Source organism: Phragmites australis, chromosome 15 (genome assembly GCF_958298935.1).
Source record: "Phragmites australis chromosome 15, lpPhrAust1.1, whole genome shotgun sequence".
NCBI classification, from domain to species: Eukaryota; Viridiplantae; Streptophyta; class Magnoliopsida; order Poales; family Poaceae; genus Phragmites; species Phragmites australis.
The window spans coordinates 27,183,121-27,208,087 of record NC_084935.1 but is presented as its reverse complement, the minus strand read 5'-3'; the positions used below and the strand labels follow the sequence as shown (position 1 = coordinate 27,208,087).

The window sequence follows — 24,967 nt, the reverse complement described above, 5'->3', positions numbered from 1 at the left end:
TGGTGGTCCTGCCCGTCGGCCACCGGCCCATAGGTGTAAAATGGGTCTTCAAGGTCATGTGTGATGAGTGCGGGGAAATTGTCAAACCTAAGGCGTGCTTGGTGGCTAAAGGGTATCTGCAGCGTCCGGGCATCGATTTTGAAGAAGTGTATGTGCCCGTTGCCAAGATGGAGTCGGTGAGGATTCTCCTAGCCATGGCTGCACATGAAGGGTGATCGGTCCATCACATGGACGTAAAGAGTGATTTCCTCAACGAAGAACTCTCTGAGGAAGTCTATGTGGTTCAGGCCCCCGGGTTTGTCGGCGACGTCGCCGAGTAGAAGGTACCGAGGTTGAAGAAGGCATTATACGGTTTGCATCAAGCCCCTCATGCCTAGAATTCAAAGCTCGACACAAGCTTGATTGAGCTTGGCTTCCATCGAAGCAAGTCGAAGCATGCAGTGTATGGCCATGGTGAAGGACGGGACTAGATCCTCATCGGGGTGTACGTGGACGACCTCATCATCACAGGGTTTAGCACCACTGTCATCGGCGTGTTCAAGAAGGAGATGCTTGATTTGTTCAAATTGAGCGATCTCAGCCTGTTGAGCTATTACCTTGGGATTGAAGTTCACCAATCCGAGGTTGGAATCACCATTGGACAGGCAACATATGCGAAGAAGATCTTGGAAACGTGTGGCATGGCAAAATGAGATCCTATCCAAGTTCCGATGGAGCCGCGCCAGAAGCTCAGCCCGCTGGTGGACGCCACTCACTACTAGAGCATTGTTAGGAGTCTTTGGTAGCTCTTCCACACTCAACCAGATTTGGCATACTCGATTGGGTACGTGAGCTGGTTCATGGCAGATCCTCGAGAAGATCATCTCGGTGCGGTAAAGCGCATCATGCACTACATTGCAGGGATGATGAACTATGGGTGCCGCTACGAGAGGAAGAAGGTTGGGCGCCCTCGACTAAATGGCTACAGCGAGAACGATTTAGCCCTAGATGTGGATGACCAAAAAAATACGTTTGGCGCCATCTTCTTCCTCGGGCAAAGTCCAGTGAGATGGAACTCACAAAAGCAAAGGATCATTAGTCTCTCATCATGTGAGGCTGAGTATATCGCATACTCAACTGTAGCCTATCAAGCTATCTAACTGGGATGACTACTGAAGGATCTCGGTGGCAGCAAAGAGGGAGCCGTCGAACTGAAGGTCAACAACAAGGCCGCAGTGTAAGAATCCTGTGTTCCATGAAAGAAGCAAACACATCAACACGCGATACCATTTCATCCAAGAGTGCATCAAGGAAGGCAAGGTCAGTGTGGAGTTCGTCAGTGGTGAAGAGAAATTGCTAGACACATTAACCAAGCCACTCAGACACATCAGATTCGAAGAACTTCAGGCAAAGATGAATGTAGTCAAGGTAAAATGAATACGTCAGGATTAGGAGGAGAAAATGTTAGATTCTAACTTATAATCCTGCTTATTTGCCATTTGGTTGGTTACTTAGAGTCGTGGTTGCGTCTGCACATTCAGTTAGTTCAGGTTGAGCTCATGCCCGCTAGTATTTAGGACATGACCGCGTCTTGCGCCGGCATGGGCTGGACAAGTGGGATGGCGCATGTCGCAACGGCTCATGACAAGCGTTTCAGGGCACGATCCCCACTTGTAATCGTCGATCAGCTTTGTTATTTAATCAGATGAAAAAACCAGAAAACACAGCAACTTCAATGTTGCACAAAATCATTGTTCATCATCCGAATCATGTCGGAAGGTGAGAGGGGGAGCAGATCGAGCTGCCAATTCCAACACGTAACATGGGATTTGGGGACTCACATTGGAGCCAATTTGTGAGTTGCTACGGAGTCTCGACATAAGTGGCTACCAAATACCTATTGAAGTTGAAGTCGCTTTCCCTTTTATTTTCTACCTTCTCGTAATTTATTTTTTAATCTGGATTTATGATTTCGTGCCTTTAATAATTTATATGCGCTCAACATTTTATATTGATAAACTAGTCAACCAAATCTTGATCTTACTGAGACTCACATGTGAATAATGGTGGAGATGCACTTCTCCACTGGTTGATCAGGTATTCAGGTTCCAAGATGTTTTCATTATGGCATAATCCACAACTGCTCAGGCATGCTATAGATAATCACAAGCTTGAAGTCTGGCAATGACAAAATTTCTCAAGTACATGAGTTACAGTAATTCACTAACACGATAAAAATGCTGTGGAACTAACATATAAACAGCAATAGCTACTTCTCCTTGGTGCAAATTACTCCCCTAGGAAACTACAGCATTGGTCAGGTATACAAAAATGCAGATCATGTATGTAGCACATTCTAGAATGCTGCATGATGAAGCAGCAACTACCAAGTCCTAAAATGGCATTTCACTAACTCTGCAAGGCCGACCAATTAATTCTTCTGTATGATCCAATCTAGATATTTTCTGAACCCTTGTCATGGAACGCCTGCCTGATTAGCATCATATAGTCACTTGATGTGTAGATCTCTTTAACTCGGCCAGTCGTGTGAAGCAATCGTCTGATTAAGGTGAAAGGTTTGCTGGTATGATCCTACTTTGCGGTTTCACTGCCTTGTGAAGTAGCTGGAGCAGCGGTGCTCTTTTCAAGAGTCGCCGTTGTGGCATTTTCAGCTCCAGATGGCTCAGACTGTTTCTTACGCCTAGGTCTCCTTGTCATCTTGAGATCATCTTTTTGCGGTGTCTTCTCTTTTGTTGAACCACTTGTTTGCTGTTTGCTGTTGGATTCCGTATTCGCATCAGGAAGCAAAGCTCGACAACTTAATCGAAGTTGACCCTTGTCATTTATCTGGTTCAGATTATCAAGAAAGCTTAGAAAAGCAATCATATCATATAGTCAGATAACATTACGAAATGGTATTTCTGGGGGTGGAGTTGTAGCATAGTACTATAAAGACCTAGAAGCAGTTTATCAGCCAGTGGGAAGTTAAGGTAAAACAAAAACTGCATACAAATCCTACAGTAACACCATTACCAGAAACAACTTAGAGAACCAGCTAAGATCAGTTATTTATATGTACTTCGAATTAGGCAAGATTCGAAATTCAAACCAGCCAAATATTGCCCCAAGATGAAATTAAAAAGAGCTACCAACCTCAATAAGCTTGACGTCAATGTGATCACCAACTTTAAAAGCCTACACAAAATTACAGGAGATTGGATTATGTAAACAAGGCAGAAAAAATCAAAGCAAATAAAACAAATTTGTGAGAATTTCTCACATCCTCAGCCTTGGCCAACCAACTCGAACTTAACTCACTGATATGACATAAACCCTGCCCATTGAGTTAAGAAAAACAAATTATGGCAGCAAGATTATCAAAATTAATCCGGAACAAATTTTCATGAGAACTTCCCTTTCTATTGCACAGAAGGCAATGAGGCCATGTGAATTTGCTACTGAGAAGTACTGCTTCTTTTTTGTGAATTATATACATGTGATAAATATGTGAAAATGCTGGAATTAATAAAGTAAATTTTAATATCTGCTCACCTCACGCCCTGGAGCAATTTCGACAAAAGCACCATATGGAGCAATTGATTTGATCTCACAGTTCCTGGCATATGAGTTTCCAAGGAAAAAGAGTGTTAATTAGAAACCCAGAAAATTGCTTAGGAAAAAGTAAGCAGAGGAATTAATTGAACATGAGAGAAAGTATACTTTGAGATAATTACTGTACACAATCCATGGATAAACATCGATACCTGTAAATTTCTCCGACTTTAGGAACCATGGTAAGATTAGCTATTATAGTTTTTGACTTCTCTAAGCTTGATAAGTCCCTTGCGGTAATTTTCACCTGCCAAAAGCATTTGTCCGATTGTATTTTGAGAAGGCTAAAAAGCAAAAGTTTCACTAAGTTTTCCATACCGTGCCATCATCCCCAGTATCAATAGCATCTACTCCAGTCTCCTCAATTATGCTTTTAATTGTCTTTCCACCAGAACCAATTATTAAATTCACCTTGTTAGGTTTGACCTTGAAGAACAATGGTAATACAACATTTTAGAACAATATTGTTGCAAGAAAACATACATAGTGTATACGCTTCATGAAGAAAAGACTAACCTTCATAACGTGAATTAAGGGAGCATGTCGAGATAGTGCTTTTGATGGTGGAGGTGAACATTTTGACATTTCATCTGAGCAAACAAAATGTAACATCAGACACGAAATTTTAATATAATATACAAAAGAAGCATGAAGAAATGATGACAGCTAAGGAAGACAGACTAAGGAAAAATTTAATATAATATACAAAATAAACATGCAGAAAATTTTAATGCTAGTATAATATACAAAAGAAACATTTCATCTGAGGAAGACAGGAAAACACGGTTACTATTGTTGACCCTGACCATCTAAGGAGAACTTAATATTAAGAAAAGTTCCAAGTCCCAACCATCCTGTGACATAATATTTCAGTATTGACATTATTGCTCACAAATTTAGTAGGGACGTTTGTAAATGATATCATGAAAAGTGATCTATTCTAGAACAACATGCCCGATGTACCAGCACAAGAGAAAGCAGCTACTGCATATCCTGTTTTGCATGTTCTATACTAACGACAAACAGTGCATTCCTGATCCGTAACAAGCATGAATTATAGGTCAACTTTTATGTTTAAAAATGAACTCAAAACAGAACTCCGGCAGTTGCTATGCTTTCATATTCCCTTTTTTTCTTTTTAACCTCAGCTTAGTTATGGTGCATCAATTATCATGGATCTGCAGATAGCTGGTGTAAGCACATTGAAATTTATATTAAAAAAAAAACGATGATCAGTTTGCACAGACTTACTCAGAATATGATGTCTACCGTCTCTAGCTTGAAGGAGTGCTTGTTCCATCACAGGTAGAGTTATCCCTACTACCTGCCACGACACAATATCCAAACAGCTAACTTAGGCATTATAGCAATCCCTCGTAGCAGCAAAGCTACATGAAAAATGCTGGATAATCTATATAGTCATTACAACCTTGATGTCCATCTGGAAAGCAGCTATACCACTTTCATTACCAGCAATCTGCAACAAGAGTTGACTCATAAGAAAACTGAAAGATTCAAGCAGCACCACGAATTAACCTTGATAATGCATTTCCATATGAAAGACACAATTCAGGGTAGAATACAAGTCACACCTTCAAATCCATGTCGCCAGAGGCATCTTCAGCTCCAGTAATATCAGAAAGTATAAGTGGGCTACCATCTCCACCAAATTCCTGTGTATCAAGAACCAAGCCCATCGCTATTCCAGCAACAGGAAACTTTATAGGAACCCCAGCATCTTGAAGTGCTAAACAACCTCCACAAACAGAAGCCATGCTGGTGATGTATCACAGAAGAAGTATTAGCAATTGAGGAGAGTAATCAAAAGCTTAATTCCCTATTGTATGCAAGAAAAAAATGGTTGATTGCTAAATTTGTCAGAAACACTAAGTAAAAAAATTCACGTTACCCTGCACACAAGGATGTTAATTTTTGCAACCGACCGGCTAGCTGAATCTATACGCTGATAACTCCATGGGAAGCGACAAATAACAGACATATAAAAATAAAATAGAAAGAACATTGTGGTGCCAACTCTCTAACAGTTCAGCAAATTAAAAAGGAAAATGAATGTTAGCATGAAACAATAATATTACCTGGACGAGCCATTACTTTCAGTGATAGTACTCTCAACACGAATAGTGTAAGGAAAATCCTCTTCTGGAGGTAAAATTGGCTCCAGTGCCCTTTCTGCAAGCATCCCATGTCCTATCTCTCTCCTACTAGGTGCTCCAATTCGACCAACTTCACCAACACATGATGGAGGAAATGAGTACTGCAGCATGTCAACAGAAATTAGCTAATACTGCTGAGTCATTTTTACTGTTTAACTTTGTTGAAAACAAAACTCCAAGAAGCTAGAACAGGAAACAATCTGTGACTGTTGCACAAGTTAGAAATGAAAACAGTAAGCATATAGCCTTCAAAAAGAACTTCACAAAGTGATCCTCGAAGGACTAGACAGAGCTTGGATAGTATTACTCATAGACGCCCTGACCACGGATAAAATCTCAATGAGGTGACTAAAACACGAAATATAATCCAGGCACAGCTCAGGTGATAGATACTCAATGAGATAAAAGATAGCATCTTGACAGCTCATATCCACTTGCAATCTACGAACGAATTAGCTCGGGTTTAATGCCATAAGTGAAAATGCTAGTAGCACTTAAGCGGGGACAATAGTATCAACTGTACATACCACATGTTTCCCTCTACATAAAATATGTTAAAAAGGGCTAATATTTGATGTCATCACACTTTCTATTTTTGCATAACTTGTTCAGAAATCCGGATGTGAAGATTTTAAAAAAAACATAGCCGAATGATATCCCAAATGAATGGAAATTTCTAAAAATGCACAGCAAATGATAAACTTAGTAAGTGGAAACATATGAGGAACAACAAATATAGCTATTGAACTTTAGAGATGAACTGGCCTAGGAGGGTGATTTATCATTCAATTAACAAAAAGGTATTTGCTTGCCTGAAGATAGAAACTTTTTGATTCCTCGGTGTCAACAAGGTTGTCAATTCGTTGTGCCATCTGATAGCCACCTAGAGTGACCACAGCCAGTGACTGCATGATTGAACAAAAAAGGTAAGAGGAAAGATACAGATCGCAAATCTTAATGCATTTGACTCGAGCTGAAACAGCCTCTCTTAATAAACAAGCAGACAAGCATAAAGCTATAAAATTTAATAGTTCCACTCTTTGTTGTTGTGAGATGGCCTCCTCAAAATAAAATGCATATACAAAGTTGCAAAAGTTATTCATTGCAAGAAAGCTGGTAGCTTACAAATATACATGAGATATATATGAATAGAATGCACATCCAAAATTCCTAAAAACATCAGAACAGATTGAACAAGATTATTAAGACACTAACAACAGCAGGATATTACAGATGAAGCCATAAAATCAGGGGCTACTGTGAGCAATGTCAGTTACAATAGACTCGAAGTTTTTTTATTTTTTAGCCCATTTAAATCTGATATTTTAATAATAACCCTCCACAACTCATTTTTCAAGATCCAGCACCTTTTTGCCACGCCAAGGATTTGGTCACGCCATGGCCCATGGCATAGCTAAATGGGTTGTCACGCCACACCACATTGAGCCATGCCATGGGATGTGGCGTGGCCAAAAGGGCTAGATGTTGGAAATTTAGTTGGAGGGAGGTTACTATTAAAATATTAGATTTAAAGGGCTAAGAATAAAAATATTCCCAATAGACTCTCAAATGAGGTGTATTACCTTACCTGTGTTTCTCCCCTCGTGAACAGAGCACTGCCATGTGCTCGTGGAAGTACTCCACATTGAGAATTAATGGGTCGAAGTTCCCAAGGACTCCGTCCATCGCTTCGCTTTCCGCCCTGAAGTTTGAGCGACATTGATATTCAGTATCAAATTTACGCTATTCAACCACATAAAAATCCCCAAGGAACTGTGATTATGAAACAGAGTGATATATTTCAGTAGGAAGTTCATCGATCATAGAGAAAGTCCCAACAGATAACATTACTTCTAAAATTCAACCCGGTAATTATTAAACCTAATGTTGAAGAATAAAGGCATGTATGGCAGGCATCGCCACACATACACAATGCTAGATCGTGGGGGCACCTGCTTTCCGAACTGTCTCTGTTAGTTTGGCAACTACCTGTGTTGCAATAGCAGCAGTTTCTCCTAACTATGACAACTACAATTCTTTTGGAGACCAGTGGGGGGACTGAAATATCTATTACATTTTCACTGGATTCCTGTTGCTGAGCTACATTGTTACATTCTACATGAATCTTTCCAAGGAATCTTTGCAAACCCAAAAGGCACATAGGAAGAAAGCCAGTGTATCTTTTCCTTTTTGGCTGCCTGTTGCACGCCTTCTCCCCTACCTGTTATTCTGTTAACCTTACAGTTCCCTTGTTCGCCCCCCCACCCCCCCTCCTTTTTTTAATAATAAAATGTGCAATAGGGGCCTCCGCTGCTGTATTTCCCCCTCAAAAAGAAAGCCAGAGATCGTTTGTAGCAAGAACAAGAAATTTTCATCTGATCTTTTCAAAATTTTACACAGTTGTGATCAAATGTATACGCTGAACAAATACAGGCATTACAAACCCATGATGATTCATCATGGCTGATTATCAAGACTACAATGCACTACAGCATTGCAAATAAGAAGACAAGTATGCACACCAAAACTGGATATCTACAAAGTTGATGCAATAGATGACAGGAAGCATCCTACTAAGATAACATTTAGGTCCAGGGATCATGTTAGCAGCAACCCGAAATAAACCCTTTGGTGATAAGGACAATCAATACCTCTACGATGCGCCTTCGTAAAAATTTAGATGAAACTTCTTTGAAGACTAGCTTGACATCAACTTCTGAGAATAGCTATATAGAAGAAGCACAGTGCAAATCAGTATAAAATGCCATTTGATCAATAGCGAATGAGATGCTAGATTAAAAATGTCAAAAAATGCAGCAAATCAGAAAAATCAAATCTACTTATATAAGAAATTCTAGAAGAAAAAAAAAATCCAAGAAAACCTTTACAGGATATAATCACATAAGCAAAGGCCTATCTATAAGATGCTATATCTGATATTTTGAAGAAGCATTTAAATCAACCACATCTTCAGAGAAAACATAAAAATAGCCATCACCTGACGGGGGGGCTTCCTTGAAACCGGCTTGATGTGAACATCACCTTCATCTACTTCACCATCCACTATAACTTCATCCTCATCTTCATCCTCAACAATATCAGCCAAACTTTCAGTGGTTCCTGATGAATCATCTTTGGCAACATACCCCTGTTCAGAAAGTATTGTTATAACTTTCTCCTCCAAAGCTGAAAGAGCTTTTCTTCTGGGAATTTTTTCTTTTATTTGTAATGCCTTGACCAACTCATCTCCAGAAATTTCCTGAACAAAGAATAGGAGTTCAATCAACAACCGAAATCAAGAAGATGTAAAGCAGAATGATTCTTTGTTCCGACGAAATGGGCAATGACCAGAGGCAAATGCAGACTTGAAAGGAAAAAGGATGTTGCACAACTATCAATAGTATTTCCAACTTAAAAATTTCAGGCTCATCCAAGTTACAGTGTCACCGATTAAAAAAATTGGAAGGAAAGAGAAAATAATTGGCAGGGTTCGTACACTTTTGATGTGATTTATTTGCTCACAGGTTTATTCAGACGAGGGGCTCGGGACATAAGCACACAAAAACCAACATTAAGGCCAACTAACTGGGGGGATAAAAAGAAGAAAGGTTCTAAATGCCGCAACAATCCAACTGACCACCTGAATGAAGAATATGCGAGAACAGCATATCAATGATAATGTTAAAACATATAGGAACTAGGAAGAAAGGAGGAATGAAAACAGCATTCTGGTCACCAGTCACCACAAATTCTAGACAGTACAGTTATTATTTAACCTACTACAAGCCTATTAACTACCCGTAGTTGCAGCTATCAACAACTTAAAAGATTGTACGGTTGGTAAAATAAAGAGCTGCAGTATGTTCATACTTCAACATGCCTGTAGAGTTCAGGAGGCGGTAAGTCGATAGCGTCAACCATTTTCTTCTTTCCACAGTTCTGGACAAGAGCATCAATTGCCCTGCAGATTTCTCGAATTGCCACCTAATTTCTACACTATGTCAGAATCACAAAAGAAGGAATAACAAAAACATACTAGACCAGCATAAAAGTTGTGTTTTAGGCAGACATGCGTAGCATTTACCACGTCCGTTCTTTTTTACTCGTAATTTAGGACATTGACACGGTCTCCAATACACATATTTTGGCATTACTTTTTATAATTATTTCTTAGTGAAATTTGTTAAACATATAATCATATGAAAGTACTTTTCATGACGAATCCACTCATATCATTTGCACGTGTCGAATCCTAGCAATTTTGTGTGTATTAATGGTCAAAGTTTTTGAAATTTAACTGCACGTATTCTAAAATGATATCTATTTGAGAACGGAGGTAGTATGTAAGAACTGGGTAAAAAGAGATAAAGCAAAAAATGTGAGAAATAAAACAATTAGCAGAGAGCAGCTCTTCTTAAAAAAAAAGGGTCCATAAATGACTCAAGAACAATATAACTGCTCAAAAAATTATAAATTAAACACAGATCTCTATTATTAAGAGCTACTAGAAAGCATTGATGAACAAAACGAGGAAACAAACAAATAAACCTATTATTTGGTCAAATACTTGAGTAATTGATTGTTAACTACAGTACTAAGTGCTAAAATCTTGCCATGAGATTTAAGCACTTCCTTCAAAATTTGTATTATGGAGCAATATCTTCTATATAAAAGCATAGATTGATGGTAGGATATAAGCTAACCTGTCCAGCTTCCACTGCTTCAAGCAGCTTCTCCTCAGTCAGAAAATCACAGTAGCCCTATCAAGAACTAGTCAGAAATCAAGAGATAACTTCAACTGAAAAAAAATGAGAAGCAATTCTAGGAAAATAATCAAGACCCATAAATTGACCAAGATTTGGAAACAAGATGATACTGGCATCCTAGTTCATACTGGCATCCTAGTTCATCTTGTTTCCAAATCTTGGTCAATTTATGGGTCAGCCAACTTTCATTCAATTTTGGTAATGCCAAGTTTTTAACACTTATTGGGTACATGAATATTTGCCACCAACCAAACCCACCCTAATATAGCTACTGGAAGTTTGTTATCATAAGGGCAACAATAAAACAGTGAAGCTTACACCTGGAATGACTGCGGTCTTCTAAATCAATGATAAATGAATAATCGATGTCAGCTTCTCATCTCCAAAGTTAACACCTACCTCTAACAATAGATTGAGGACTTAAATATATATTGTAAAATGAAAGTATCACATGCAAAGATTTGCATTTTTTTAAGTAAAAAATGCTGGGAATAGGGTGAAGCATGTGCGCAAACAAAGCTTCAGCACAAACCTCAATCATCAATATGGCACTATCAGTCCCAGCCATCATCAAATCCAACTCTGACTTCTCCATTTGTTCAGTAGTTGGGTTAATAACAAACTGGTCGTTAATCAGGCCAACTCTCACTCCAGCAATTGTTTGTTTATTTGGAATTTCAGATAGAGCCCTGTGGTGATAAATAAGAGTGGCTTCAAGATAAATAGAATTTAAACTCGCAAAAAAGGAATAGATTATTTGTTTTTTCATTAGACCTACACGGCTATACCAGCAGCTGTGATAGCCAAGCAATCCGGGGAGTGAATGCCATCATAACTGAAAACCTGTAATACTCAGACTATCTCATCTCATCAAGTGGTTAATGGAGGTCATCATTAAAGAAAATAATGTGGTAGGTGGAATAACAAAATACAATATTTGAAGCTGGCCCATCAGGCACAAAGATGTCAAGAGAAAAGGTGGCCAGGCATGATGTTTCTAACTGACAAGGTAGGCATTCATATTTCTGGTTTTTGTTGCAAAGTGAATTATTAGCAAGAGCATATCATAAAGTCCTTAATAATTCCCTCAAAAAATAAAGTCCTTAATAAGGGAATTGTTATTGATTTTGGAAATTTTAATGTGTGTGAAATTTCTTTGTGGGTCGCGAATCTAGCAGGATGGCCGACCCTCCTTTCCTTGCTTGGCCCAGGGCCGCGGTCTCCCTGTCTTGTGAGCGCCGGCTGCTAGGGTTCACAAGTGAGGCTCTAGATGAGGATGAGGGGCGCCTGGTTCGTGCACGCAGTGGCGGCGGCAAAATGGCCGGGGCGAGTCCTTCTCACGCCCGTGGGAGGCTTTGGGCGCGTTATGCGCAGCTGGTGCGCCTACTGGCCGCTGGATTTGCCCAAGGGGCCCCACGATTGGAGGAGGGCGCGCTTGATTCGGAGGTGAGAACCGAGCCCTCGTGTGTGCGGGTGATCGGGGATTCCCCTTATCTTCTCCTCTCCTCCCTTCGGTGACAACAGATTGATGCACATCTTGTTTTCCCTCCTGTCTTTCTTCTCGGATTGCATCGGTGAGTTTGAGCCCGACGTCTCCTCGTGCTTGGCCGGTGTGCTTGGTGCTGGGAAGAGGAATTTGGTGGTGTCCGGAGCTACGTAGCTGAGGCTCGCCCACATATGCCATTGCAGTGTGGTAGGAAATTGTATCTCCGACTTCCTTCTCGCCGGTGGCAACGGCGGGCGATAGGATTTCTGGGACGGCAAACTTCGAGTCGTGCCTTGCCTCTATTGTCAGCTCCTTTCGTGAAGTCTCTCTATGAGTTTTTACCTTCTTTTGTCCTGAACAGCATGGTTACTTGTGTATGTATGCTCGGTGATGAAAATGTTCATTGAAATTGGGCATCTAGTCTAAATACAATAGATTGAACCTGTAAACTTCTATGTTGAATATTAACTCAGGCAAATTGTGAAGGTTATGTGTTGGGGATCTCAGTATAGTCCCTGTATACCGAGTTCTGTTGGCTCGGTTGATTCTTTATGCTTTGTCTGGAATCTTGTAGTTCTAGATATGTTGCTACTGTGATCAGAGTCACTGTAGAATTGATGGTCTTTCCTTTACATCTATTGGTCTACTGCTCAGTTAATCTCAGTCTTTGCAGTCTCTATTTCATTCTGTTTTTCTGAGTCTGATCAGTAGCTCTGTCCAGGAAGCCTTGTTTATTTTCAAAGAAAGTATGACAGGTTCTATTTCTAGGTGTGATCTTAGCTAAATGCCCTGTTTTTTATGTGTATTGTGTTCAGCTAGGGAGCAGATCTTTATAGGTCTGGGGCCAGTTGTTTAGAATCCTCTGAGAGCAAAATTCAATACCTCATCATGTTGTTCAGTACTGTTTTTATATACATGATGAATGATCTCTTGGTTTATGCACTTGCGGCTCATTCTTGCGAGTTCATGTATATCTTTTGCAATCTGTTGAGCTCTTGTTATGTTTTTTATGGAATATGGATATATATGCTCTCTTATTATCGCACATTTTATAATAGGAATAACCAAAACAAATTAACTTGCAAATCAAATATCATCACGTTCGATGCCATGCCATGCCTAGATTCTATGAAAAGGCTCTGTATATTTTGCATAAATAATCATAGAACAGCCATCTATGATGATTGCTGGTAAGAAATATACAGCATGTCGGTTTCATAAATGGAACAATAGCCTCACAGTTTTAGTAAGGTTTTATTGTTCAATTTGCTTGTTTGTCCAACAAAAGCACAAACAACAAGCACTTCAGCTTCCAAGGTTGAATTGTGGATGGGATTGTCCAGTTTGTGAATTCGAATTGAGCTACCTTATGATTTACATAAATTGGCCATTGACAAGAAAATTATCATGTCATCATTACACTGCTTATAGCCTTATATGATCATTGAAGGAGGCTGCCGCTATTTAGAAGATACTAGGACAGGTTACAACAAAGGGAGAAAATATGTAACTGATGTCGAGCTACTTGTAAAATTTTAACACGTGTTGCAGGAAAAAAAAAAGACATGCAACCAAACTCCCACAGCAAACACCAATGCAAGTTAAACGATTACCCAGGATAGAATCTGAGTTTCATAGTAGAAGCCATTGGGCATGGTGGGTCGTAGGGGCCTGTCTATCAATCTGCATACCAAAACCTGCAAAGAAAGTAAGAAAGAGATTATAATCACCCAACAAACATTACAGTTGAATAAAGTTGAAGTTATGATAGTGAACCTCATGGTCTTTTGTCTTGCCTTCTCGTTTGAAGAAACCGCCACTGGAGTCAGTTGAAATATAGAGTAAGAGTGCATAAAATACACAAACAGAGGGTGGACAATGACAATGCAAGAACAGTTTTAGGTTTATGTACCTAGTTCTCCCAGCAGCTGAAAGGCGCTCTTGGTAGTGAACCGATAAAGGGAAGAAGTCAGAAGGGTCGTTTGGCGTATCAGCCAGACAAACAGAACAGTAGAGAATCTGCCAGTGCAGTTCAAATTAGACATAATAAAGGATTAAAGTTGAAATAATCAAATTATAACATTTGATATGCTCATATACTCATCGAATTAAGTGGAGGAAATAAATTCCAGACTGCAGCCTCGAGTTGAGCTTGGGAAAAGGCACAATTGTGCTATGCAATTGGCAATATGCAGTCTTCCGGAAAGGTATTCGTGATTTATGGTAACCAACAACAACAACAGAATCATGGTCGAGGCAGATCAATTTGATTGCCATGCATGTCACAACCATAAAAATCAGAACGGTGGGTAAGTCATGGCAACCTAAATTTTTGAAATAGTCAAGAATTCAGGTTTTTGCTCTTTTGGCAGAATGGAATGGCCACATGTGTAGTTACTAGTCTACCACTAATATTTGAATTTTGAAAGGATTTCTGAAAATATTCGAATGCTGAGAATTTTATAAACCCAAGAAAGCGATAAAATAGACCACCGCACGTGCATGTGCCATTTCTTAACAGGTAAGTAGACACTAAATTCTGGTCACTTACTGTTTCGCCATCCGTGACCATTACAGAAGCACTCGCTTGCCTCCCAATGTGGCCCGTCTCCACCAGTATCTGGGAAGCAAAATATAAAAAAAAATCACTCAGGAGATAACAAAACCGAACAAAATATACTCCACTTAAGAAACGCCCAGGTTGCGTCATCAAACAACTGAAACCCAAAAGGATAACGAGTGTAACAACATCCATGCAAATGACATGTGCACGCAATAAGGCACATTGGGTGGTCTTTAATCCTAAGAACAACCTCAGAAACCACAGTTTGGATTCACACCAGCATTTAGCAAATTACGAAGCCACACAATCATAGAGCGCGCGTTAGAATTCACCGTGCAGAATACGTAGTGACACAAATGAGCGGAAGCCAAACGCGGGAGAGCGCTCCGATTCCCGCCACGTAAACGGAGCACTGCGCCACAGTTCACAGTTGCACGAGCGGATAAGCGTCAGGCCAGTGCGGCTCACCTGGCGGTCGCCGACGGGGATCCTGACGGAGAACTTAGCCGGGCCTCCGCCGCCAGACTCCGCCTCCGCCGCAGCAGCGGCGGAGGCCCTAGCGCCCCCATGCCTCGGCGCCCGCCTCCGCGCACGGCGGGAGGAGAGTGGGAGCGGCGGCGCGGGGTGCGGGAGCGGGAGCGCGAACGCGAGGTGTCTGTGGTGGTGCGGCGGCGGCGCCGGGAGGAGGAGGTGGAGGGCGGCGGGGGACGCGAGCATCTCGAGGAGGAGGGGGCGCGACGGCGGGAGCTGGGTGCGGCGAAGTGGGAGGAGGCGGGACGGAGACGAGAGGGTGGCAACGCGCCCCGAACCTTATCACTTTCTCCCGTTTCTTTGGCTTCCGCCGTGTGCGCTTATAAATGTTGCCTGGGGTTTTGGGATTCGAATTTAGACCAGGGTTTTTCTAGGCTTTAGGATGGTAGGTGTACCTTGACGATAGGAGTCCATAAGTACTGCAAGCAAAAAAAAAAGAAATGGAGATTCCGTTTTGAGTTTGAATTATGTTTATTCTTATGCGTTTTCTAAATTTTAAACGACTGAAAATGCGAAAAGTTATGGTAAACGATGATTCAACGGAGAAGAACAGCGGGAGCGAGGTTAGGGAAAGGGATTAGGGTTCGGAGAGGGTTCAAAAGTGCTGGGATCAGAGAGATGTCCTTGGGAGGTGGCCGGTCGAGGCCCATAGGTGGTAGAGGATGACCGGTGGGCAGTGTTGGTAGCAAGAGCGACTAACAATGAAGTGGCTAATATGGGGATATGTGGTGGCATATGGATCTGACAGTGCCAGCGCTATTGGAGGCGGGAAGACTCAGGCATGATGGGGTGAGCTTTTGCAAGGGAATGATAAAGAAGGAGCAATACAAGGATTAAGATGTACAGTAACACTCATGTTTTGGACGGTTGGATTTGCATAACAATTATTGATCGTCCACTGTAGCAAAGCAATATTTCATGTGGTTGTCAATTACCACATCCCTTATTCTTATTACAAGAGGAAGCCATAGTAATTATGTGTTTTGTTCTAAGAGTTACAAAATATTAAAAATGTAGTGTTCTCTCGAGAGGAAGTTGTGACGATTATGTGAACATGTTTGCGTAGCACTCTAATTATTTCACATCATATCTTTATCAATAAGTAGAAGGAACCGGATATATGCATCTTCGGATGTAGAGGCTAGGTTAGCTTTATTCCATCAGAAGGAACGGTTTGAAATTCCATTGTCATGCATCTTCGGATGTAGAGATTGGAATAGCTTTATTCTATTAGAGGTTGGGTATAAAGCAGAAGTACATCTAGTTTATTTACGTAGGAAACCATGCATGTAGTTCCTCGATCTAAAATTCTAATTTTAACTTTTCACATTGTTGTTGCGGCAACTGACAAATACATAACTACAACAGTTTGTGTGACCATTGCCCTAGTTACAACTTTTGAACGTAGCCATTACCCTAGTTACAACTTTTGAACACTAAAATGACACGCATACTCTGAGAACCTATGCTCGAGTTTCGGGTCCACTCTTGTTCTTGAATGAGATATCCTTTGATTGTAAGCTCATATGTCATATGGCCATATGTAAGTCGTTTTGGAAAAAAATGGCCATCTGTAAGAGAGAGCCTTCAAGTTTATCATTCCTTATGTTTACTAACCTTTGTAAGTGTAGAAGCATGTTAAATTCTCAAAATATTTCATGGAGCAACTAAACTAAGTACAGAGCTTTAAGCTATAAAGTTGTATGATACGAGTCACGAGCGAGTGTGCATATGTGCGTCTTGATCTCTTTCTATGTGTACGCTAGCTTCGTCTCCTAGACTGTGACTAGGGTAACCATTTGAGTTTTCTAAGCATCGCAAAATCTGTTTATTTCAGCCAAACTGTTGAATGATGCTTATTGTGTTCATTTTGTTATTATTATATATGTATCTGAACTAAACATCAAAGCACCAGTGGTCTAGTGGTAGAATAGTACCCTGCCACGGTACAGACCCGGGTTCGATTCCCGGCTGGTGCATGTTTTTATTTTTTTCTCCTTGTCATTTTTCGCCAGTGGTGCATGTCTTTTGTCTCCCAAGTCAGAACAGTAATCAGCTCATTTATCGGCACAGTCATTGACCTCTTCTTTACCATTCTAGGCAGAGCAGACCAGCTAATTCGAGTTTAGCCAAGCCCATGACATCAAAGCTCCCGAATGCAAGTTAAAAAACAAACTAAAATGTAGCATTGTTCCTCCGGAATTCGTGTAGTGATTTAGATAAAAACCATCTTTTAACTACGCCTCCTCCCAGACTTTGTAAACGATTAGGTGGTTCGCGATCTTGCTGAACATGTGGTAGAATAAAATGAGCAAGCTTGAAGGTAAAAAAAAAAAAACAATTCTTGTTTAGTTATGCATTAAGCAGCACATAAGTCCCAATTTTGGGGTGCATTTCTTCACCTTATTTTCTCAATGAAAACAAATTACCCGATCTTGTTGGTATCTACGTCTATCTACGTCGTGCTGGTGCATGTCGCCCCGAGTCATTGATAGTTCCTGTTTGTAGGGCAAAACTCTTCGTTTTCCCATTTCGATTGGTTCGGAGAAGCAGAGTTCAGAGCTCGCGCAACGAATTCAGCTGATCCACCGCCTGCACATGAGCTGAATCACGGGAACATGCAAGGGCTAGGCTACATGTTCTCACCCGAGAGCACTGGCACCAGAGAAAAATAAAATATTAGTTATTAGCATTTTAATTTTATCTTTTATGTATCATATAGATTCAAATATGGATACCCCTAAATTTAAAATATGCTGAAGTGTACACTTGTTACATGATGTTCACCTGTTTTCCAGTACTTCAAACTCCTTCGACGCAACACGTGTGTTCGCGGAAGAAAGCAATGCACCTTGTTTAATCACGCATGCACAGAAACTGAGCTTGGGTGTTATGTACGTCTAGATTATTTAAGTTTAAGTTCTCTTTAATATAAATTTAAATGTCTATTTTTTCTTATTTATAATGATATCTAATTACTCTCAAGCTAATCGAGTTTTTTTTAATCACGGATGTACGGGCTTGATAAGTCGTTGAAGTTTTATGCACATTAATCCAGATTAAGTCCTAGTATTTCCTTGAGAAAAAAGAATCCATTCAGATCAGGACATCGTGAGCTCGATCATAAGTCGCGGTCCAACTTTGATGCCCTCCACCATGACATATTGGCATGAGCAGTCGTTTGATCCGATTGAGAGATAATATTTGGTATTTACAACGGTTATTGTAGGAATGAGTAATTTAATAAGCGACTAATGTTCAGTATATCGATTGATGAACAGTCCCACTACATAAAAAATGGATAAAGAAATATAATTTAGTGACTGGTCATTATACGATCCGTTGCTTATGTCGCATCGGATCGCGACAGGGTATAGACCCGTCACAGATATCAGGTAAAATATGACGGGTCATAATATTATCCGTCACATATGACATGAGTGACGGGTAATAACTACACCTATCACTTATAGCATGATCATAAATAGCGGGTCTCTCTATGCCAATCATAAGTGATTAGTCTCTCTAGGCCAATCATAAGTGACGGGTCGTAATATGACCTCTCACTTATGACAAGTAATAAGTGACGAGTTATATTATGACACATCACTTATTATATGGATATATTTTAAAAGCTCGCTAGTCATTGTGCGGGCGAACAGTTACTCAACAATGTCGCACACACAGTGTTGGCGATTTTCACCAGCTCCGCTAGAGATTTTCTAATATCTTATTGATTTGAAGTTTGAATTGGTGCTAGGTCTTTGAAGGTTTGCATCTCCACCTTTTCTCCTCCTATAATCCCTATTTGGTAGATTTATTATGCTGTAAGTTGTAATCGGCCATTTTATATCTTTATTCAAAATCTTCGTATAAGTGAGTTGTATTTATGTTAGATTTGCTACTAAGTTTGTCCGATCTACTGCGAGATGCCACGGATCTAGTGTATTTGTATGGAATTTTTAATCACATGCTTAATCACAAAAATAAGATAATTGTTAATGAAGAATGAATATTTTTGCATTAATTGTAGATGACAGACAGAACTTGAATGTACCTTGAGACCTGGATTTGTCCGGAGTAACTAAGCGGGGTGAAGCATTTCATGAGTGTTGCCTTGGCGGATCTGAAAGATCGTGGTAAAACAACAATGTATTGTACATGTCGCGACTGCAAGAATAATAAGAAGTTCCCGAAAACAGACGATATCCATGCACACTTGGTCATGCATGGATTTAGAGATAATTATACATGTTAGAACAAACATGGTGAGGAAGGACTTAACGAGGGAGAGATGGATCAGGCCCTCCATACCGATAGTATGGATCAAGGACTTACATCCAGTGAAATAGATCATGATATCAGGGATAAGGACATATTATATTTCAATGATAATGATCTCGAGAATTTTATGAAGAATGTGGACCAGATGGTGTGGGATGTCAAGCGGCACGACAAGTATAACAATTGTGAGTTTGCTAAATTCCAGGAATTTGTGTGGGATTCCAAAATACCCATTCATCCCAACTATAAGAAGAAATACATAAGGATATTTGAGAACCTAAAACTTCTACAGCTAAATGCAACCTATGTTTGGACAGACAAGAGTTTCGAAGCATTGCTGTATCTACTAAGGGATATGCTACCAGAAGGGAACTTGATGCCCGAGGGCGTCTATGACACGAAGAAAATAATTTGTCCTTTATGACTAGAAATAGAAAAAATAAGTGCATGTAGGTAGGATTGTATCTTGTTTTGTGCAGAGTATGCAGAACTAGATCAATGCCCCGTTTGTGGAACCTATCGATATAAGCGTAGAAATGACGGTGATGATGAGGATGGAGGCAAGAAAAGTAAAGGGGCTCCTAGAAAAGTGGTGTGGTATTTTCCTGTAATTCCCCGTTTGAAGCATCTGTTTGCCAACAGAAATGAGGCTCAATTGGTGCGTTGGTATAAGGAGGGTCATAAGAACGACACAATGATATGGCACCCAGCGTATTCCGTTCAATGGCGAATTGTTGATTCCATATTTGGTTGGTTTGCTGAAGAATTGAGAAATATTAGTTTTGCAATGAGCACAGATGGCATGAATCCATTCGGTAACATAAGTACCTCATATAGCACCTAGCCTATTGTATTATCGATTTACAACCTTCCACCCTGACTTTGTAACAAGCGAAAATACATTATATTGTTGATCTTGATATCAGGACATAAACAACCTGGTAACGATATCTATGTGTACCTCAGGCCTTTAGTCTATTATCTAAAGAAACTCTGGTCAGAAGGCGTCGAGATTTGAGATCAGTACAAGTAAGAGTATTTTATCTTGCACGCTGTGTTGTTCATCACCATCAATGATCTGTCAGCACTTCGTAACTTGTCAGGTCATAGCAAAAGAAAAGGTGAAGCTTGCCCTCATTGCTTAGATGACACATGCAGTTTGAGGTTGAACAACTCAAAGAAAATAGTGTATATACGGTATCGATGTTTCCTTCCCAAGAGCTAAAAAAAACACTTTGATACTCTATGTATTCTTGAGGTGTATTTCCTATCATCCTTTTTCGATATCATGGTACATCTCACTGCTCACCTTGTGAAGGAGATACACTACTTTAGCCCCGTGTTCCTACATCACATGTTTCCATATGAGAGATATTAGCGTTCTCAAGTCGTATGTAAAGAATCGAGCCTTTCCTGAGGGACGCATCGTGCTGGGTTACGCGACGGAGGAGGTATTAGAGTGGTATGTTAATTACATTAACTCAAATAACCCAATTGGCGTGCCAAAGTCTCACTATGAGGGGAGGCTCGCATGTGTAGGGATCCTGAGGAAGATGGCAATAACTCTTGATCTGAAGGTATACGATCAAACTCATTTTCTCGTGCTGCAACAAATGAGTGAACTGTGCCCATATGTCGATGAGCACAACCAGATGCTACTTAAAGAGAATCCAGGGCATACCGAAGCTTGGGTTGTGAGGCAACATATGTAAAGGTTCATGACCTGGTTCCGAGATCGGATCAGACAATTGAGTACTCCTACAAGTGCTCTGATAAAAAAAATGGCATCGGGCCCTATATACACAATTATGACATATCAATAGTATGATATAAACGGATACATATTTTACACGGTTGCCCAAGATGAGAAGAGCATATAACAGAACAGTGATGTCTATATAGATGTTTATGACAATAACATGCAGAGGGGCACATACTATGGTTAAATAGAGGAAATCTGGGAGCTGAACTACTTGGGATTCAAGGTAGTCCTGTTTCAGTGCCATTGAGTACATGGGTCAAAGGGCGTCACTAATGACAAATATATATTCACTAGCGTTGATCTCAAATATGTCAGATACAAGTCTGAACCATTCGTACTTGCTAAAGATGTTCGCCAAGTTTTTGATGTGACCGACACAACAAAGAAGAAACACCATATGGTTCTTGCTGGGAAAAGACACATCGTCGGAGTTGCAAACATCATTGATGAGGAGGAGTTCAATCAATTTGATGAAATCCCTTCTTTTGCTACTTGAAAGGACAATGATGTCGCCTAGAGGGGGGTGAATAGGCGTTTTAACAAAAATTCAACCCTTTTTACCGTTGGCCTAAACTTGCAGCGGAATATAAACTAACGAGTTTTTCACAAGAGAAAAACCTAAATATGCTAGGCTCAACTAGTGCACAATCACCCTAAATAAGTGTGGAAATTACAATCCTAAGGTGACAAAAATTACTCAATTCTAGCAAGAGATATGCAATAAAACTTAAATTGAAAAAGGCTGAAAATACTGTTCATATGCCTGGAATTACTGTTCACTCCGGAGTCTCCGGTGTAGTCCGGATACTCCGGTGTGTACAGGTCCGGAAACTCCGGTAAAGTCCGGATTCTCCGGTTTCTGTACAGAACAGAGCCCGAAACTGAATAAAATTAATGAGTGGAGAGTTCTAGCTCAAACCAAGTGATGTCGTGTGTTCCCGGAGATGATTCCAAGTAGATTCACGAAGAACCTACACTCAAATACACACAAACAAGTAGATCGAGCAATATGCACAAAGATTTGAGTAAGAATATAAAAGTAAGGAAACAAGAGAGGAGACGCAAAGAATTGTTTCCCGAAGTTCGGATTCACCGCCGTGAATCCTACGTCTCCGTTGAGGAAGCTCCAACGAGCCGGGTCTCTTTCAACCGCTTTCCTCGATCCACTCTTGATTTCTTCCCTTGCGGAGGCGAAATCGAGCCTTTCACAAACTTCCGCGGCAACCCACAACCTTGGGTGCTCGTCGGCGACGCCTAGCCGCCTAGGAGGTTTCACCTCCAAGAGTAACAAACACGACAACGAACTTCTTGCCGAGAACTCAAGTGCTCAAGATTGGATTTTGCTCACTTGCACTCAATCTTCCAATCTCTCAACCCAACTCTCTTTTCTTCTCAAATCACACACTAGAATGGAGTGGGAGAGGTTCTCCTCTATGCATCACATCCGAGCATCACCTAGAGCTCATTCATCTTGATGTACTTTCAATCTTCCTATTCACCTAGAGTTCATGCATGTCTCTTCTCCATGCATCACCTATTGAACAACCTACTAACAATCTCAACAACATTGTTAGTCCATATGTATTGTCATTAATTACCAAAACCACACATAGGGGCTAGATGCACTTTCACTACTGCAATCATGCCACGCCTTTCGCCGACCGAGAAAACTCCATACCTGCGCTCCAACCATAATGAAGGGATTCATGTCAAGAAAGTACGAAAACGACGAATTTAAATTTGAGTTTCAAATTTGTAATATTAATGTCAAATTTGAATTTTAGGTTTCAAGTTATTTGAATTTGTAGTATTAATGTCAAATTTGAATTTTAGGTTTCAAGTTATTTGAATTTTTGTTCAGCTAAATTTTTTCTCTTTGAAAAGTAAAATGTGATAGGTGAAATTAATCAAACGTCACTTATTATAATAGGTGATGCGTAAATAATGTTACCCGTCACTTATTGAAACTCATAGGTGACAGGTTAACATTATTACCTGTTACTGACGCTCTAAAATAAGTGATGGGTAATTGTAACAGGTGACGGGTAAAATATATCACCTGTCACCTATTAGTTGTATGTGTATATTGGCTGCATCCCCGCGCGCATCGCCTAAGTCATTTCCCGCTCGTACGACTAAATCATTTCGCGCTAGGGTTTGCCGCCGCCCTCCGCCGAGCCCGTTGCCGTCGCTGTCGAGCCCGTCGTCGTCGCCCCCGAGCCTGTCGCTGCCGTCACCCCCAAGCCCGTCGTTACCCCCCGCCGATGATGCCCTCTTCGCTTCCCTCGGAGCATCGCCGTTGCCCTCGAGTGCACCACGATCTTCCCCATACCGAGGTATGCCCCCGCCCCTGCTCCTCCCCCTTCATCTCCTCCCCCATCTTTGCTCGATGTTGAATGTTTCAACTGCAGTGGAAAGAGACCTTCGAGTCTTGCGCTCTTGCACCAAGTCCTTGAACTTGGATAAGTTGATTCAGTGAATAGATCAGCACATCGTGCTACTATTTGTTCTTGTTGATCTTGTAGCCAGTCCAAATTTTGTTTATTGATTATGATGTTCAAAGTAGCCGGTCCAGATTTTGTACTGAAAATATGGGTTAGTTCTTCAAAAAAAAATGGTGCAAATTATACTCAAGTTTCTGACATATCTTGACCCAATAGAAAGTAATATCTTGTTTATCTGTTTTCCTCAGTTAGGTTAAAGAGGTCCTTGTTTTTCTTACAGTTATGTTCATTGGTTTTTTTTAGTGCCAATGCTTATTTCATGGTAGAATTGGTTGTCTTGATGTCCTATTAACATCGTTGTTTTGTTGGCCATGTATCTATTTTGGGTACTTTGAAATATGGCATTCATAATTTCATAGCATGTGTTATCTAAATAAGCTCTTACTTTGTGAGTTTTCCTCTCTTTCTATTCTGAATAGCACTATTATATACTCTAGTTGCTTGATGATGAGTTGATAATTTGAGACTGGACAATTTATTAAGTATATTAGTTAGACCTATGATACACTAGTTCTGTGATTTGTGTGATAGCCCCTGGTGATTTAATTTAGTGGCTCTCACTGCCTTCTGAATTTGAGTACTGAGACACATTTCATGTGTTGATTGTCCAGTGGGCTATTTATTGTGGTTCCGATGACTAGTTTGTGTGCTGCTGCTGTTAGACCAGAGATAGCTTACCAGTTTTGATTATGGATAATTAAGGTGGTTTATTTTGTTTTGCTATTATCAGTACTTGGTTTGAATCCTGATGTTCTTTTGATTGTCTCTGACTCGGTAGCTACCATATAGTTCTGTTCAGTATATGAGCTATTTCTGTTCTGACACAGTAGCACAGCTTTTGATGATGTTCTTTAATTATTGAGAACTCGATCCAAAGTCTAAGAACTAGTTGAGAACTTGATAAATTATCCAGTCAATGATGTTTTTGATAGGACAATTAGAGGGCACGACCTAGTTAGTCGTGGGGCCAATTGTCATTCATTTTATGAAAGCACTATTATGCATAATATGTATCTGTTGTCTAATACACTTTGTATACATGATTTTGGAAACTGATTTTTGTGCTTTGATGTTATATCTTTCAAATGTCATGTATATTTGGTTCATTCTATTATTTCTTTATCTATGTTTATGTAAGATGAGATCCATGCTCATATTGTTTTTTATCTTCTGAAAGTAATTATACTTACAATAGCCATGTGTAGTTCCTTTGATGCTTTAAACATGATGATAGATACCCGTGCTTTTGAAACCATCCCGCAAATGATGAAAGGAGATAACTATTTACCATACATATGAGTGCAAA

The 24,967-nt window shown here is 40.2% G+C and overlaps 1 protein-coding gene and 1 non-coding gene across 2 annotated transcripts; one reads left to right on the top strand and one right to left on the bottom strand.

The window, feature by feature from the left end:
* Positions 1-2,109: 2,109 nt before the first annotated feature.
* LOC133893560 (probable polyribonucleotide nucleotidyltransferase 1, chloroplastic) lies at positions 2,110-15,441 on the bottom strand. Its single transcript, XM_062334614.1, has 24 exons — positions 15,049-15,441; positions 14,569-14,637; positions 13,930-14,036; positions 13,794-13,836; positions 13,631-13,714; positions 11,310-11,374; positions 11,064-11,220; positions 10,469-10,525; positions 9,636-9,749; positions 8,764-9,024; positions 8,417-8,491; positions 7,354-7,467; positions 6,578-6,670; positions 5,688-5,866; positions 5,184-5,367; positions 5,021-5,068; positions 4,843-4,915; positions 4,108-4,181; positions 3,910-4,017; positions 3,744-3,838; positions 3,532-3,595; positions 3,260-3,313; positions 3,133-3,174; positions 2,110-2,826 (listed from the first exon to the last, which is right to left on the bottom strand). Exons 1-24 carry the CDS (start codon positions 15,295-15,297, stop codon positions 2,572-2,574), a joined length of 2,664 nt encoding a protein of 887 aa, XP_062190598.1. The 5' UTR covers positions 15,298-15,441; the 3' UTR covers positions 2,110-2,571.
* Positions 15,442-17,019: 1,578 nt separating this feature from the next.
* Positions 17,020-17,090, top strand: TRNAG-GCC (transfer RNA glycine (anticodon GCC)). The gene has a single exon. It is a non-coding gene; the product is annotated as a tRNA-Gly (tRNA).
* The last annotated feature ends 7,877 nt before the right edge of the window (positions 17,091-24,967 follow it).

Excerpts from the sequence above, each read along its gene's own strand:
- LOC133893560 (XM_062334614.1), bottom strand. The coding sequence starts at position 15,297 with ATGCTCGCGTCCCCCGCCGCCCTCCACCTCCTCCTCCCGGCGCCGCCG. Across the intron at positions 5,368-5,687 it reads GAAAGTAATGGCTCGTCCAG|CATGGCTTCTGTTTGTGGAG; the intron begins GTAATATTATTG and ends ATACATCACCAG. Across the intron at positions 4,916-5,020 it reads CTTTCCAGATGGACATCAAG|GTAGTAGGGATAACTCTACC; the intron begins GTTGTAATGACT and ends GTGTCGTGGCAG.